The sequence below is a fragment of the Malaya genurostris genome, chromosome 2, assembly GCF_030247185.1.
Source record: "Malaya genurostris strain Urasoe2022 chromosome 2, Malgen_1.1, whole genome shotgun sequence".
In the NCBI taxonomy this organism is placed as follows: domain Eukaryota; kingdom Metazoa; phylum Arthropoda; class Insecta; order Diptera; family Culicidae; genus Malaya; species Malaya genurostris.
The window spans coordinates 277,960,863-277,979,382 of NC_080571.1; the positions used below are offsets into that span (position 1 = coordinate 277,960,863).

Consider the following 18,520-nt stretch of genomic DNA (forward strand, 5'->3'; position numbering starts at 1 on the left):
GAAGAGAGGGAATTACTCGGGTCAGTTCTGGCTGAAAAAAAAGAGGCTCTAGCCTTTGGGCACTCGGATCTGAAGAAAAAAATTCTGTCGTTATGTGCAAGGTTGCGAATCGATTCCAAGTATCAAGTGGTATGTAGTAAGCTGTTTTCTGTTTCTTTGGAAGAATTTTTACTTTTTCGGAAGGAACTTCTATCGTAGTTGCGAATACCCCTGGTGTTATATACTATTCGATTCAGCTCGACGAGATCGGAAAATGTTTGTATGTGAACTTTTCAAAGATTTTTCTCTGCGCTCAATTTCTCGAAGATGACTAAACCGATTCATTTGAAAGCTACTATTAGGTTGTAGACCAAGTTCAAAGATCAGATAGCTGTCACTTCAGGTTCCGAAGATATAGTAGTAGAAGTGACGTAACAGACAAAACGCATTTTTCCCATCTGCACTTTTTTTTTTCAGAAAGTGACCAAGAATTAAGTTCAAATATATTATTGCTGATACTTTTGGTTTCAGGAATGTTGCCGAATATGCGACATAAGCGTTGAAGCTTTTATTTGTGTACTACTAATCAAACTGAATAAATTTTTGAAAAAAAATCAGCCCAAATTCGTGTAAAAAATTATCCTAACGAAAAAACAACACATATAAAAAATACGGTTTGAATGACAAGAGAAAGGCATTATTACACCACTTTTTTACTATGCAACGAAATTTTTGAGCCGAATAGTGCTCTGGAAAAAGTGACACTTTTAGTTGACATAGAGAAGTATTTTTGAATTGCATCGGTCTTAAAAATATGTGCATTAGGGATTAAATACCTAGTGTACGTTGTTAGTATCTTGAATTTGACCTCAATGGGTTTCGGAAATGAGTCTCGGATATGACTATATCAGATCATTTTAATGTTCAAGTATAACCAACTTATTAGTTTAGTGAATAATTTGCCAGATCTCGAGTTCGAACCTGTAGATATCATCACTGTTTCTGATATTGTACCATGACCATTTCAGTGAACATGAATGGCACAGATCCTGGTTATCTGACGTGCTGATAGCTTGCCCCTTACCTAAGTGCTCTTATACTAAAAGCCGTCCGCAGTAGCTTGGTCGGCGAGACTGGGATGTTCTTGCAGAACTTGGGCAGGGCGTTGTCGATGTCATTCTTGATTGTGTCGGCGTCCCACTCGGAATTGGTGGCGGTCGCGTGCTTGTGGAATAGAATCAGTATCGCCAACGAAACGCGATAGAACACCTTGATGCCCTCGTGGAAGAAGCAGTCCATCACGCGCACCAGGTGCGGAAACGGAAGCCCACCCAGGACCCACCAGCACCAGTCCATGAAGACCCGCTCCGACTTCTGGCCCGGGCATAATCTCGTTAAATACAGCACTGCGGATTTCTGCGATCGGAAGAGAAGAAGTACAAGTTTAAGTTAGAACGTTTGGGACTCATTTTAAAAGAAACAGAAACTTACCGCATGTTTTTTGGCAATTTGCATCACAGTCTTCCAGGTGACTTCGTACAGTAGCTTTGTCTGTGTGATAAACACTTTATCCTTAGGTGCAACCAGACTCGCCATACAGTGGTAGCATTCCTCTTCTGAAAAATTGAAAGAAAAGTATGATGTTAGAGAATGTTTCTATGATGATTGTTGAAGAAAAAACAATACGAAATGGTAACGTTTTTGCCACTTATTTTATGGAACGCAGATACCCAGAACTTCATAAGCACACCCACCTACATCGCGAGCTTAAAAATGAAAAAATATGGTTGATAACTGAAGTACTCCTAAAACAATTACGGTATAAAACGTCTGAACACAGTAACTGAAGCCGATAAGAAGAGCAACAGCGATTGTGGTTTATTTGCTCCAAGTCTTCGTCATAAAAATGAAAGTTTTATTACCAATTCGTCCTGTCTCTTCCATTCCCATTCCGGAACAAAGGGTAGTTTTCCTGAAAATTTCAAGCACCCTTCAAGCAGCCCTGATAACGGAGCTAAAAATTGTCTGAAAAGTTATGTCATAATGCTGAGGCTGAGAGCTCTGAACTGTCTGTGGAGTTAGTGGAAAAGCATGTACTTGGAGTTCATTCTTTCAACAACAACAACTCTCAAGGTATGTACATTAAAACATAAGAAAGTATTTGAATGTCTCAACTTGTACCTCCGCTCTAAGCCAACATTTCTTCTCACTGCTTGTTTACTAAGCATAAAAGGCCATTACTTCCATGTAGGAAACGGGATCACAAAATTGATAATGGCTTATCAGCGTTCCTCTCGGTAGAATGGCGAATAAACAACTCGAAGCGTTAAACCCCGCTTGCCCTCGTCGAACCAGACGAAATGGATTTCGTGCCGGATTAATCGTGAATTTGTTTGAGAACTTCACGATCCATTAGTATTATATTACCTTTCTGAGAAATAGCTATGCGACACCCAACTGACACGGCATTAACAAACATTATTTAGACACATCATCAAAGGTGTGCTCTGCTCCATTCCACCGTTCAAGACCCTCATCAAGGTGAAAGATGCGTATCGCGACTGTGATTGGAGCGAATCCTTTCCGAGAAGACTCCCATTCGTGGCGTAATGAAGATTATCCTGTCGTCTTGAGTTTCGTGTAACGCGGGAACATTCTTCCACATTTACCATTGTGCGTTTATTTTTTTTATTTCTGTGAACGCTAACAGGCCTCTTGTGACTTTATTACGTCTACTACGTCTGCTGCTTCAGATAATGCTACTTTTGTGTGACGGTTCCGCATCGTGGTTCAAAATACACTGCGAAAAATGTTACGGCGTATTCCCCACTCGCTTCACCATTGCATTGTATAATATACAAAAAACAATTAACAGACGAGTAGCATAATTAATTTTTCGGATTCTGCAATTTAATTTAGTAATTTTGGTAACCTCAAGGTAGTCACTTAGGATTATTTATATTTTTAAAATTTTTTAACCATCTCAATGTTAAAATAAAATGCTACGAAATATCTTTCGCCATCGATTTGAAGCTTAATTATCTCTGGCGAAACGACAAAAGACAATATTTTGAATTATTTGTTGTTCGAAGCGTGAGTTTTTCAGAAAAAGCTAGGAGATATTTTTGAAAAGAGACACAAAAACTTTTTTGCTTCCGTAAAAAGTTAATTCCGAAAAGTGAACGCATGTTATCATTTTTACGTTTCGTTTTTGCCCCATCAGTTCTCTACTTGAGTGTCACGTCTGCTTAGCTATTCATGTAGGACTGAAAAGTGAACTAGCAGTTTAATATGAACTGCAAGAGCACCGATGAGTCGAAAACGAAATGTGAAAGTTTTTTAAAACAGTTTATACTCACCTTAACACAAAACGATGAGTATTTACTGAATCCCACAAAGAGAAAATATTTTATTATTTAATGAATTGCGACAAAAAACTAAAATGTGTCCTCCCAACAAGCAAATTATGCTGCGATGACCAGTTTGCAACCAGAAATATGTTTTCGTTGCAAACTGGTCTGCAATAAAGACTGTCCCAGAAAGTATGGACGCAACCAAAAACCGCTGCCATTCCGCAATGGTTCAGAATCAATGTCAATTTTTATGACTGCGTCCTGTTGTTTGCACTCTTCTCTAACCACTTGTGCAGTTGTTTATTCGTTTTCATTAGTTTGTTTCGAAATACGTGGACTTTCAGCAGAACAACGTCGAAAAATTGTGTACAAATGGTGCACAGAACGCCGACTGTCACTGAGAAAGATAGCAAAAATGGAAGAAGTAAGTGAAAAAGCCGTGCGGAATGAAAATGATTAAGACAGAGAGAAAGAAAACAAAAGCGCGGTTCCGGATATAAAATGAGAGTCTGTTCGAGAGGAAGGGAATGACAATGAGTTTGAGAATTGTAAAATAAAAATGATATTGAGAATGGAAGAAAATGGGGTATGGAAGCAAGAATGAAATTGAAAGTGAGGGAATGAAAATTGAAGTGAAAATGATACATATAGATAAAACGCCTACAGCATGAAACGCTTCGTAACGCCTATAACTTACAAAAAAGTAACACATGTAACTGGCAGTTAAATTTGAACTGCTTTAAGCACTGATGAGCCGAAGGCGAAACGCGAAGAAATAGAAACAAAATATGTGCTTTTTGCACAAACAAACAAAACCCCTAAATGTTCACATTCTGCGACGGCCAGTAATAAACCGTCATTCGTTTACGCCTGAGACATCAGAAATAATATAACACCTGTGTTATAATATTTAAGGGTTACATAAACAGTGCAAACTTTGCGTCTACTTAACGGTTTAAGTTGAACTGCTAGGCACGAGAACTGCTTTAAGCACTGATGAGCCGAAGGCGAAACGCGAAGAAATAAAAATAACACATGTAACGCCTATAACTTACTAAAGAAAAACGCATATAATGCTTCAAAACGCTTTTAAATAACACAAAAGTAACGCTTCGTAACGCTCCGTAACGCCTTTAACTTCCATAAAGGTCACGCTTCGTAACGCCTATAATTTACTAAAAAAGTATCGCTTCGTAACGCCTATGATTCACAAAAAAGTAACGCATGTAACGCTTTGTAACGCCTTTAACTTACACAAAAGTAACGCTTCGTAACGCCTATAATATACTAAAAAGTAACGCTTCGTAAAGCCAATGATTCACAAATAAGTTATGCATGTAACGCTTTGTAACGCCTATGACTTACATAAAAGTAACACATGTAACGCTTCGTAACGACTGTAATTTACAAAAAAAATTCCTTTGCCCGTTCCAGATGTATGTAATCAAATGAAAAAATGAAAGGTGATATGTGGTAGAAAAATACAGGAAGGTCGTAGTTGGGAATAAAAAGCTAGAGTTTCATGAAGAAACAAATAGAATAACGTTTGAAACAGCTTGTAACAAATATATTGATAATTTTTTAATATATGCCCTTTTCTCGCCATTATAAATTTTCATATGCTCTGTGTCATTACAAAAATCTAATGAAAATTTGTTTAGGTAATTTTTGAACTTATTATATTATATTATTATATGATACTATTTCGACTGTTATGACCATCAACTAAATTCATAATGTCTTTTCACTAAACGACAAAAAACAGATTAAGAAAAGGAAAATATGAGTAAAAGTGTGAAAAATATAAGCAAATCATAAGTAGGATTTCACCTTAAAACCACCTCCAATCCGTGGAAATGCTCTGCGCCGTTTGAGCTCACCGTAGAATGTGTTTGAATAGATTGCAGAAATCAACCCGAACAAACAGCACAAAACCGTTCACCAACACTGTGCACGGGCGAGAGACATTCTGATTTTGTCTTTAGAACTTTAGTCTAGGCTCATTTGTGTTCAATCAGATGTATGTCTCCCGCATCATCGTCGTTCGAACAATTGAACAATCGCTGTTTTCAATCATAGGAACCACAGCGTCTATCCTGTAAATTTGCCAAAGTAAAAAGAAAGTACGGGTGTAATGTCAGAGACATAACTGGATGTCGTGAATACGAATATGACACGCTTTATTTATGCTTCCGAATTCGAACTGTAGTTGATCGATTGTTTGAATTGTGCAACTTTCCCCTCTTTCATTACTAGAAATTTAAACGATGCGCCTAGACTCAATTACAGATTAGTTACATTAAACATTCTGAAACGCAATTAAATATTATGAAATAAGCAGTATAGTTCTTTATAATAAAAAATGGTGGCTCTGAAAAGAACTTTTTATAAAAGCGTTCGTGATGAAGAGTGACGAGTTGAGTTAGTTCAGCACGCAGACTCTGAATTCTAAACCCATATTCCGGAACTAAGCTCTGAAACTTGAAAACCGCCATGACTACCAGAATGGGTTGTATAGAGTACAGTAAAGTATATTTCCGCATGATTCTTTATGGTTCTAAAAAGAACCGAATAGAAGAAGTCTGGAATAAAGAACTGGACCCTGAGTTCAAGAACTAAATTTAGAATCAATAACAGACTCAGAATCCAGTTTGAATTCTAGAACTGCAATTTCGAAACTGAAATTAGTTCCGGAATACAGTTCTAGAATCCAGTTTCAGCACGCAGGCTCTGAATACTAAACCTATATTGCGGAACTAATATCTGAAATTTGAACTTCTCGTTACGACTACCGGAAAGCAAATGAGAGTTGCGACCTGAGCGATTGAGCTTTTAACCACGCAGAAGGTGCACTCTTCGTCGCTGCTGGTTGATGGTTTAACTCTCGCGATGGAAGTCTTCTCGCCTTGATGGCCAACAAGCGAATGAGTGTTGCTACCTGAGCGTTTGAGGTTTTAACCACGCAGAATGTGCACTTTCCGTCGCTGCTGGTTGAATGTTCAACTCCCACTACATCTGCTACCATCGAACGCACGAAAAGAAATGATCGATTTTCACCACGGTTCCCCTTTTATATGCATTCAGTTGAATATATGTGCCTGACTACCTCAAAATCGTCGTCCTTGCGCGAAAAACCCAAGCGAAAGTAAAGAGTTTTCCGCATTATTTTCAAATTTTGAGAAAACTTAATTTTTGAGTTGTTTGTGGTTATCTCACATTATTCAAAATATTATCCTAAATTCCTGATCATATTTTTGATGAAATGGTGAAAGAAATATGTTGCTACCATTAATACAAGTCTAGATATTCACGATTAAGTTCTGCCCATTCTTCCTTATGGCTAATTTTGAAAAGGCACCCCATAGTAAAGTAAGTCGTATTCACGACAAAAAAATGATTCAAAGGTCTCAAAGCTGAAACCTTGACTTTAAGGTCATCGTTTGGTACCTCATGCATGAATTTCTGAGATCCTCTCCGTCATCTTTCATCAGACCCTGACACCAAAAAGCCAAGATAATTACAAGCCTCGAACCATTATTCAATCACTCAATCAACTCAATACCAATCGCTCTTTTTTACCGTACCCGATGTACGATAGATAAAGCACAAAATTTAGCATACCGGGTTAACTTCTAATCTATTTCTTTTTTTCTTGTCTCTTCCAGAACTACCAGACTTTCGACCTGGAGTCGTGCTTCGCCAGCATCAGCCTGGAGAATCTGTGCGAACTATGCAAACACATCGACTCGTGGCTCGGCAGCGGCAAGGAGAAGATGCAATCAGGAAGTTCGGTGAGGATAACACCTTTAAGGATAAACCGAAAACGGGTCGAAAAAAAGGTCCTGCTAACTCTCAGTTGGATAAACGTATACTGAAGGCGTTCGAACAAACGAAGGAGGTTTCAGTTCGGGATGTGGCCAACAAAGTGGGCACTTCAAAGTCAAATGTTCTTCGTGCTAAAGAACGTTTGAAACAAGAAGCATCGATTAGGCCTAATTAGGAAATTTTAACTGCATAATCATGGACGACGGAACCTACGTGAAACTCGATTACAAATCCTTGCCGGGACCACAATATTATACGGTGCGAGAAGGGCAAGTGTTAAACCAGTCCGAGACATCGATTGAAGTCGAAAAATTTGATAAGAAAGCTATGGTCTGGCAAGCAATTTCTAGCTGCGGTAAGATATCGAAACCCTTCATGACCACTGCTTCAACGAACAGCGAAATATACATCAAGGAATGTTTACAAAAACGACTTCTACCCATGATTCGAAGCCACAAGGATCCTGTTGTCTTCTGGCCAGATCTTGCTTCTTGGCACTACTCGAAATCAACGGTAGAATGGTATACTACCAAAAATGTCACTTTCGCCCCAAAAGACATGAATCCACCAAATTGCCGTTTTTTTGAAATTTCGTCCTTCAAACGCTCTAATAACGCTATATAATAGTCACTGTTAATGGTTTTTCCCTTTTCAAGGTAGTCGATGAAAATTATACCATGCGAATCCCAAAATACAGACGCCATAACCTTACCGGCCGATTGTTGAGTCTTTCCACGATTTGGGTTCGGTTCATCGCGTGCAGTCCACTCAGCTGACTGTCGATTGGACTCCGGAGTGAAGTGATGGAGCCATGTTTCGTCCATTGTTATATATCGACGAAAAAAATCGGTTTTATTTCGATATAACAGCTCCAAATACTGCTCAGAATCATCAATTCGTTGTTGTTTTTGATCGATTGTGAGCTCACGCGGCACCCATTTTGCACAAAGCTTTCTCATATCCAAATATTCGTGAATAATATGTCCAACACGTTCCTTTGATATCTTTAGGGTGTGAGCTATCTCGATCAACTTCATTTTACGGTCATTGAAAATCATTTTGTGGATTTTTTTCACGTTTTCATCGGTAACAGCCTCTTTTGGACGTCCACTGCGTTCATCGTCTTCGGTACTCATATGACCAGTACGAAATTTTGCAAACCACTTACGAATTGTTGCTTCGCCCGGTGCAGAGTCTGGATAACACTCATCAAGCCATTTTTTGGTATCGGCGACACTTTTTTTCATCAAAAAGTAGTGTTTCATCAACACACGAAATTCCTTTTTTTCCATTTTTTTTCACAATAACAAAAGTAGCTTCACTCAAAATGCAATATCTCACAAACTAATAATCAGACAGCTGTCAAATTTATACACGTATCTTTTGAAGGTTGGTACTAACTGAAAATGGTATGGATTTAATTCTAGTGGCGCCCTCTCATAGAAACGATACGAACTTTTCAGCCGATCTGTTATATCGAATAAAATTTGAATATCTAACACTTGTGAATTATTTACAGCGAAATCAAAGTGCGTCCATACTTTCTGGGACAGTCTTTAGAAACAAATGATATTCGTGTGTATTTCATGTACAATCCAATTATTATTATTATTGAATTTTTAACGTTTTGATATGGATGTCAAATGACTGTAGCTTAGTTTACATTAAAAATTAACATTGTTGAAACTCCCATTAACATCTAAACGGAAATCGCGTGATCCGCGTGAGTGGAATGTACTTCAAACATGCTGCTAATGTGTCTAGTTTTCATCAGCAGCGTGACGCATATCGGTCATATCTTTAGCTGTCATCAAAGCATTATTACATATCCAACAAAATGATAACTACAACAATGCGATATAATTTCGGTTCATTTTCTGTTCGGTCATGCGTTCAAACAAAACGCGCTCTGATTCACTCATTCGGTCGACGTTCGCCAGCCCGCAGACTGGGTGGCGTTAAATATTCAAACTGGTTGAAATTAAAATCGCTCAAATTTGCATAATAACATCGCACTGAACCGAACACTCCGTGGATCACGCATCGCTGATTGGCTGCCGGTAAACAGGTGTGTCCTATGCATACGTGCGGGTCACAACATCTGCATCATCATCATCCCCGTCGTCACCGTCATACTGCTTGGTGTGTGGGTGTGCTGGTGACTGCTCGAAGTTACAAGTTAATGAGTTGTTACTGGACCGCATGTAGTCCGCGTCTCACCGGTCGGATAACGTCGCGTAGTTGATGTTGTTCTGACATGTTTGAACTCGTGATGTAGGGTTAACTGACAGGTTTATGACTGTTTGGAAGGAAAATTTTCTGCGTTGGGATCACCGTGTAACGAGATGATTTGTTGTTTTTTTCCGCATTTCATTTCGTTTGAAGTCATGTTTTTTATTAGTTCAGGTTGAAGCTAGAAAAAAAATGACTGTACTTTTCCTTCGGTTCAGTTGTTCACTGATTAGAAGCTGCAAAACTTCATTGACATGAAAGGTCAAATTCAAGTTAGCTAAAGAAACCGGCTCATCAGAATAACAACACGAGCAAAATTATCGATTATAAAATTTCACATTTAAAAATGCTGACGCTGAGCACGCGTTAATTTAGCTTCATCCGCAAAAAAATATGTGCACATTTAGTAGACAAATAAAATCAAGCATCCTTTTTTCCGCGTTTTCTTTATTCGCCATCTTCTGTACGACTTTACGACCATGCTCGTCCAGTTTCCGCCACTTCGCCACCCAAATCGACCATGTAAAAATGCTTCTCACTGCTACTGCTACGTTAAAAGCTGCGGTCGATCCGAAACAACAGCAGTAGGTTCCATATTTAGTACCGGCTGCTCGAATCATCATAAAAAACCCAAGTACTTTGCCAGTATTGTACCATCCTTCCCGTTCGCAGCGCAATTTTTTCTACGTGAAAGGCGTTCTGTGCAAGTTGAAAACGAACAGCAGAAATGAAAATAATTACCATTCACTTCTGGGAGTGACACCTTCGAAGAACAGCTCCGTTTGCTGGTATGCGGACAGAAAAGTATTCAATTTTTTTCGAACTGTTGACGTAAGATTACACAACTGTTGTCAAAATCTCGATGAAAATTTTTGTTTCCAATATTTAAGGAATTATTTCTTGTGTTATATTTATGTACAACACAAGAAATAGTTCCTAAATGTCTACGCTACGCAGCATATTCTGTGCAATACTTGCACAATCTTCTTACTAACTAGCATTCACTCTTTTTTCGAATCCTTGTCGACCCTGTTTCCGGAGTTTGCTCTTCATAATCGCCCTGAATTGTTATACTGGGCAGAGTTCTGTCGAGTTTGGTGGATTTGTCTTCTTCAGCTCAAAACCAACATCGTTGGCTTCGTACCCCTATATCACCGGTCCCGCGTAATGGCATGATGCCAAATTCGACTAAAGCAGAGTGTCGCCTTCGTGGGACCATAAGAAGGGCAGCAGGTGCTTCGGGAGGCATTCTTTTTTATATGTTTTGTCGATGATGGTTCCGATGTCTCTAAGTACAGTTGGCTGAATTTGCCGCACCTGCAGATCGCCTGCCACACCAAGTACTTCTTTGCAAGTTTGTTGACCTTCTTCTTTCAGAACATTCTGGAGAAACTTGCCGACGAAAAACTCCAAGCCGGAGATCTGCTTGGCGATCGCTTTAATGTAAGTCACTTCCTTTATTGCGATGCATTTCTGCTGCTCCAAACATTCACGGTACAGCTTCTGGACCGGGATTGTGCCACCGTATTCTGTTTATCGGTTCGGTTAAGTTCCTTTTTCAACTTTGGATGCATGAAATTTTGCCCACTTCATTGTCTGTCGGACAAACCAGACGGAAGAACTGACTTTCTACAACGTAAAATTGTGTGGTTTGAAAATTACATGGCTTCAAATCGAATTGAATAAAAATCAAAAGATCGACAACTACAGCGCGATTTGAAAAACATTAGATCACAAAGCACGCCAGTTAGTCGACTGAGCCACAGACGCACATATCAGCTTAATGAATAATTGATACATATAAATCCAAACAGTAGGACTTGGTAGCGAAGTGCAAACCAAACTAGGAGCCAGTAAAATTCTGTTCAGAAATTAAAATATCGCATAGTTCTTTGGAAATATGTTGATGGTTCTAAAAAGAACCGACTCGAAGATTTCAGGAATTAGGGACTGGACCTGATTTCAAGAACTAAATTCAGAACTTAGAACAGGTTCAGAATTCAATTGCAATTTAGTTTTTGAACTAGTTTCGAAACTGAATTCAGTTCCGGAATCCAGTACCAACATGCAGGTTCTGAATTCTAAACTAAACTAAATTCTCCTCCCGACGATAGAAGTCCAAATAAATACAAGAACTTTCGAAGTCCAAATGAAAGCACGACCTGAGCGTTTCACGCTTTATATCAGGTGTACAACTTTGCTTCTGCCGTTTTCCGATAGGTAGCTGTACCGGCTGAGGCTGGTTAAAATACATAGATGCCTTTAAAGTGAGTGTGTACAGTGCCTAACGAATTGTCATCGCCGTTTCAGTGACAGTTGTTCTTGTTTTCGTATTATTCAGGCTCGAAAATGTCTGTTTATGTGCCCAATTCTCGCCATTTGCGGGAAGTTTTACTTTTCTGTTACAATTAAAAAAAAATGCAACTGAAGCGCATCGAATGCTTTCAGAAACTTACGGTGATGCTGCTCTGAGTAAAAGAACGTGTCGGGAGTGGTTTCAACGTTTTAAAAATGGTGATTTCGATGTCGAAGACAAACATGATGGTGGAAGAGAGAAAACCTTCAAAGATGAATAACAATTTACTACGAGCTCATAAAACCGGGTGAAACCATCACAGGAGATCGCTACCGAACGCAACTGATGCGCCTTAGTCGCGCGCTAAAAGAAAAGCGGCCACAGTATCAAGAGCGACATGACAAAGTCGTCCTCCAACACGACAATGCTCGGCCTCACGTCGCAAAAGTGGTCAAACAGTACCTGGAAACGCTGAAATGGGAAGTCTTGCCCCACCCATCGTATTCTCCAGATGTCGCCCCTTCTGACTTCCACCTATTCCCTTCGATGGCACACGGCCTGGCAAATCAACATTTTCAATCCTTCGAAGAGTTGGAAAAATGGATTGCTGCATGGATAGCGTCAAAAAAGGACTCCTTTTTTCGAGCTGGGATCCGAAAATTTCCGGAAAGATGGGAGAAAGTTGTCGTTAGCGACGGACAATACTTTGAATAATACATCTGTAAGCACTTTTTCGAAATAATGCTTTAAATTTTGGAAAAAAAAACGGCGGAAGCAAAGTTGTACACCTAATACTTGGCTTGTTTCTACTGATGTTGGTGGGAGAACCTCATCTCGACATTCAGTTCTGTCTGAAGCACTAGAAGAAATGAACGATTTTCAATCAAAGTTTACCTTTTATACTCGTCCAGTAGATGATCGGAACTGATATGTGCTTAACTATCTCTAAACAGTCGTCCGAGTGCGAAAAAGTCAAGCAAGCGTGATAAATTTTCCTCATTATTTCCAAAAGTTGAAGAAAACTTTGTTTTTCAATTATTTATGGTTTTCTAACGCTGTTGAAAATTTAATCACAAATTCCTGAACATATTTCCGATAACTTGTAGAAAGAATTATGTTGTTGGGTTCAGTACATCAAGAGATATTTGCGATTAAGTTCTGCCCGTTCTTGTACAGAGTAAATTTTGAAAAGGTGCCCCATAGTAAAGTAAGTCGTATTCACGACTGTTTAAATCCATTTGATGCAAACAACTCATTTAGGTGGGGCTGGTCGAAGGAATTGGTGATTTCGGAACAAGATGTGCTCTGTATACGAAATAGGTCATCGGAATTCGATTGAGTCAACACCTCCCTTAGTCCTGGACTAAAGTTATTTGCATGTATAAACAAAGCACATGGAAACATAATTTTTCTTTAAACTGCTGCCAGACAGTGAGGCTTGGATGGTTTAAACACACACACATCCATGAATAAATTGGGTTAAAAAATTTGATCATTTTCAAAAATTAATCTAGATTAATTTTGGAAAACCAAAGTAAATATACAAAGCGGCTTTTTCAGACAGTTTATATGTACGACTTTATGTTCCATTGAAATCTGAGAGGATGCGGCCAACTTCGATTACAATTTGGCGCAAAATGCGTCTATATGGTGATTTCATTTTTGATCTACTTTTTTGCAATCAAATTCTAACCCTAAACAATATATTTTTCCGAACTTTTTGTGACGACACAGTCAAAAGCTTTTTATTATTATCAATGGTGCATCAAAGTATCGTACGATGAATATTATGATGTTATATTTCCAGGAAGAAATAATCAAAAATACGAAAATGACTGGATTATCTGATATCATAAAATCGAGTCGTAGACGAAACGTAAAGAATAGTAAAGAAAACGGTTGTGTGCCCGTAACACAAAAACGGCTTTTTGTCAAACTTCTAAATAACCAAAATCTGTGATCGGCCAGTTCAGTCACCTATTCGTTTCCTTCGGGACGTCAGAAAATACATTGCGCTTCGGCGCAACATAAAAAAGTGTTGCGCAAGTTGAATTGTTTAAATTTGCACTAAGTAGTTCAATTTGAACAGCTTTGCACTGCCGAGTCGAAGACGAAACGTAAAGAATAGTGAAAGTTCATTAGTTAGATAATAGTTTTCCTCACGTAACACGGGGAGGGAATATCTGTTTTCACTTTTTGGGGACTCTTTGAAGTGGAATACGCGATTTTTTGTAATAAAATTCCACCATTTTATTGTTGTGAAAAAGAATTATTACCCAACTTTAAAAAAATCTCTAGTGCTGCGTCGTAAAATATGTACAAAATTACTGTTCAAAATTTAGAAAAGAGCAGTAGTTATGATTTTTAAAACGTATAAGGGCGTTTGTACTTCCGTTGAAATTTATATAAATAGAACTAGAGAGCATGTTTAGACCTCATACAGAAGGTGAAACATCTATCAGGTAACAATAGAGCGCTCGGGTTGGATATGTATGAAAATTCGACAGCTATGAGAATATTTCGTCAATTTTGCTGTAATCGACTTGAAATTTTTACACAACGTTCTAGAAATAGTATGCATTCAAAACACAGATAAAAAAGCAAAATAAAATGATACCTAGCGATTTAAGCCACATTTTGATCTTCGTGATTTTGAAACGGTTCCTTGCAATCCCGATCAACAAGAGAGAACAAAATTGTATCTGGGGTTGTTTTGTTTTTTCTATCTAAATTAGTCATAATTTTGGCCTCGTTAATAGTTAAAATATCAAAAATAATAACTCAATTTAACCTAGGTGATAGCAAAATTGTTACAAACCTTGACATGTAAATATCAATATTATATCAAAATTTGTTACAAATTTAGTACGACTTTTCAGCTGTTATTACTCATTTTTTGGGGGGAAAGGCTTTACCGTTCAAATCCAAAAATAACTTGCGTGAAGTAATATGAAATTGCATACCTTTAGGCGATTTTATTTGCCATAAAAAAGTCATGCGCAGAGTTAAGCGACTGGTTCCGAACCGTGAAGTTTTGAGTTGCCTACATACGCTACGATTGCATCGCGGCATGAGAACCAACTGAGGTTGGAAGGTTATATTGGCATCATATAACCTAGTGTAAGTGTTGCTGCAAAAATAATCTATCGCTCTCCACCTCTTTCGTCGTTTCCTTCCAACCGGTTTATGAATGACAAAGGGGCTATTTTAGAACTATGAGCAAGCTTTTTTTTGGTACTGAAGAATAGTTGTAAATGAACGGAAATGACTAAATTCAGTGAAACAAAACTACCTTATAGAATCTGAGGAAATTAACTAATGAATGATAGTTTTTCAGTTTTTTCTTCTTCGTACCAAGGTCGACTTTCAAATAACATTCGAATCAGATTGCTCGTTCAGTTGAAGTAGTGAATTATCTGTACGTATATGTGTGTCTATTGGCGGGTATATTTAATTAAAATGTGCATTTAATTTTTCTCGGATATGGCTGAATCGATTTTCGTAGTAAAAAATCAGAAGAAGTGTATATAATATCGCTTCGAATAGCTAGTTTTTATGATTGATGATCAACCAATTGCTTATTAGTCACATTTGTTTGCGATATTCGCAGCCAGAAGCCCCGAAAGTAATGTTCAAAAACCAACAAAATTGAACTTTCATTCAGGTTTGATTGTTTGATATCTACCTAGGTTGACTCACAGAAAAAATGATTCAAATGGAATGTCTCATAATGCGGGTCGGGTGCTGTAAACTCTACATTGCAAATTTCGATCAAAATCCGTAATCAAAATACTATGAAATGAGACTATCATAAATTTATCAGATATGGATAGATTGAACTTTTCAAATCAAAAGTATTATGGTGCGATAAATCGTTTTTGTCTGATTCATGAATTTAAAAATGTTCATGCAATGAACGGGAAAAATGCGATATCTGTAATTTTCAGATTTTAATAATTGATGACCTAATCAACTCATTTCGATTTTACTGATTTTGGATCTATTTCCAGTACATCCGGGGTCCGGTAAAACTAAAATCGCTATTTTCAGTCTGCAACTAAAATACCTATGAATCGAAAAAGTATTGAGCTGAGTTTAGATTTGGTTTTGAGCTCAGTTTAGATTTTTTTTTTTCGTTTATTGCAGCGTCACTTTTGAAAACGTTTTGAAGTTTTTGCCACTTAACAGTGTGTTATCGGAAGCAAAAATTGGTCACCGATAAAATTGAAGAATTCAAGCATTCATTTGACTTCAAACTTGTGAAAATCATATCTGAGGAAACATTGCAGAATTCAATGAACTGATTATTCGAGTGTTAAAGCTTTTGCCTTGCCTTTCTTTGTTCGAAAGAGAAAAAGCGCAAAATAATCTTGAAACATTTATTTTCAATTTAAAATTAATATTTGAATAAAACGCTTAGTTTTGTAATGTAACATTCCATTCAATTACCTGCTCCAAATATGTGCATGAAAATAAATGTAAATTCACCGAATATTTTTATCTGTGTATGGGACCATAATAACTTTCGTTTGAATCTAATTTTGTGGAATTCGGTTGTTTCTCGGTTCAAGCCGCGCTGTTGCTATCGATCTTTTGTTTTTTATTTCATTCAATTTAAACTCAAGTAATTTTCAAATCACACAATTTTACATGTTCCCGAATATAAATTTGTGTGAAATACGATGCTCCTTAATGTGCATTTTATAGAACGTAAAATTGCAAGATTTCTTCGAACTTTGAGACTAAAATCGGAAGTAAGTGTGTGTGTGTGTTTGTAAACGTAAATGTTGAATGTGAATAAAATTTACTTCTACACACTGTTGGTACAACTTCCAATTTATATGCACTCACTCTGATCAGAATATTTCAAAAGGTAGAGCAATTGAATAAAGCAATTCGCCGAACCCCCGAAACTCAAATTAGGCATTTGATTTATTCACTAATTCAATTTATTTCACCGTGAGAATCCATCGCTTGCTTGCATTCATTTGAATCTAATTTCTCTTCTAGCACAACTGGTCCTCGTGGATTTGCTACGACGATGGAGTTTTTGCCTAGGGGTGATAATCTTCGGACCGTCATTTACTGAAGCTGTCCACCGTGTAATTGAAAAGGTTTCTTCTGAAATACAGTACAACTAGGACATGACGCTTCTAGCTATGATTAACGAGAAGATGTTCACTTGAAATTGTTTGCATTGCTCAATATGATTTCTATCTTCTGAAAATCACGCTCTAAATCAAAACCAAAAACGAAAATCAAAATAAATTGTGTTTCTGTCCAAACACCATAGACAGTTATTATACTGATGTTTTGCGACCCTGTCACAACCCTTTTACGTGCCATCAATTTTGCACATGGATCGCCAAAAAATTTATCGTTTCCCTCGAGAGGGGCGGACCATCTGACTCGGTTGGTTGAGATTTATTAATTTTTTTGTTATAAATATCCTCTGCCCCACCCGAGCTCGCAAATCATATGTTGAAATAATGAAGTCGTATTCGGGCGTGGAAAAATTTACTTGTCCATGCACTGAACAGCTCAAACACGAAATATAGACCGGCGGTTTGGCAAGCACAATCCAAACGAACAAATTAAAAATTTGTTATTTGCCATAATAAATGTCCGAAGAATTTGGATTAGATCCAATCATCTTGAGCTCGATGGGGACGCTTGATAGCTGAAAATCGTCCGACTGGGAACGCACGGTTTTCCGTGTGGCGTTGGTAGTTGACTTTCCGCGCGAAGGTCACCGCAGATACCAGGGTCTGGTCATTAATCATCCTTCTGGCCTGGTATCGCGCTTGGGGCGAATACTAATGCCGCCTGTCTGGGGAGAGGCTAAAACTTTTGACAATAAATTTGCGCCGATAACTGGTATTCACGGTCTGAGAAAAAAAAAACATTGAAGAACCGAGTAAATGTAAACAAAGTGTGGGTTCGAATTGCTGGCTTCCATTTCCTGCTGTGCGGGATCTATGAAAGTTACCCACGGCGAACAGATCGCGCAGGGTTTGGTTGATATGCAAAGTGGTTGATTGAGTTCCCGAGTAAAGTTTTCGAGATTTATCATCGTAATTTGTTAATGGAATTTTTTCCTCATACGCGCGGACTTAAAAGCATTAAGCTTGGACTTCAACTGTTGATGACTCCTATAGATTATTTACAGTACATCTCATTCATCGTAGCTCCAACATTTATCTCATATACCAAAAACCATTAGCATGAGTGAGAGCTGATATATCTACTCGATTCATGAGCTCAAACTTTTTCGTGACTTATATGCGAATCGAAGATACTGTATCGGATTATATTATAACCTGACGCAAAGTATTACGAAAAAAGTGGTGATTCTACTAATGAGATGGCTATACCATTAAACCCCATAACCGTATTATTTAAGGCTAGCCTTAATTTTAAACATTTTTTTTCAGAAATATAGAGAAAGCGCTACCGTTCGAATGTTTCGACATCTTAAAAAAAGACCCTTTGCAAAATGTGAGTTAGCTCGAACATGGTTGAGGGAGATGTACCAATTAACCATGTGCCAGTTTGAAAAAAAAATCTCATACGAAACAAAAACCCGAATAATATTGGGAGCTACTTTTCATAAATATTAAATTCCCAACTGAATTCAATTTTTTTCAAGTTTTTTCAAATCCCAAAGTCGATCAAAAAAAATCGAGAGCAGATCAAGATCTGAGCGGTTCATGCATTTCTGAGACATCCAGGGTTGTCTCGAGATACAAAACGCGTGAAACCCGCGCGAATCTCTGAACAGAAAAACTAGCGATTATCGATCTAAACTCAGAACTGAATTGCGCAAAATGCACAT

At 37.9% G+C, this 18,520-nt stretch overlaps 1 protein-coding gene across 5 annotated transcripts in view; it reads right to left on the reverse strand.

The window, feature by feature from the left end:
* Positions 1–18,520, reverse strand: part of LOC131430228 (GTPase-activating protein skywalker) — a 184,636-nt gene that overhangs the window by 8,336 nt on the left and 157,780 nt on the right. For all 5 annotated transcript variants that reach the window (XM_058595002.1, XM_058595001.1, XM_058595003.1 and 2 more), the window contains 2 exons: positions 1,471–1,595; positions 1,064–1,395 (listed from right to left, as the gene is read on the reverse strand). In XM_058595002.1, the coding sequence (XP_058450985.1) occupies positions 1,064–1,395; positions 1,471–1,595 (457 nt within the window). The remainder of the gene's footprint in view (positions 1–1,063; positions 1,396–1,470; positions 1,596–18,520) is intronic.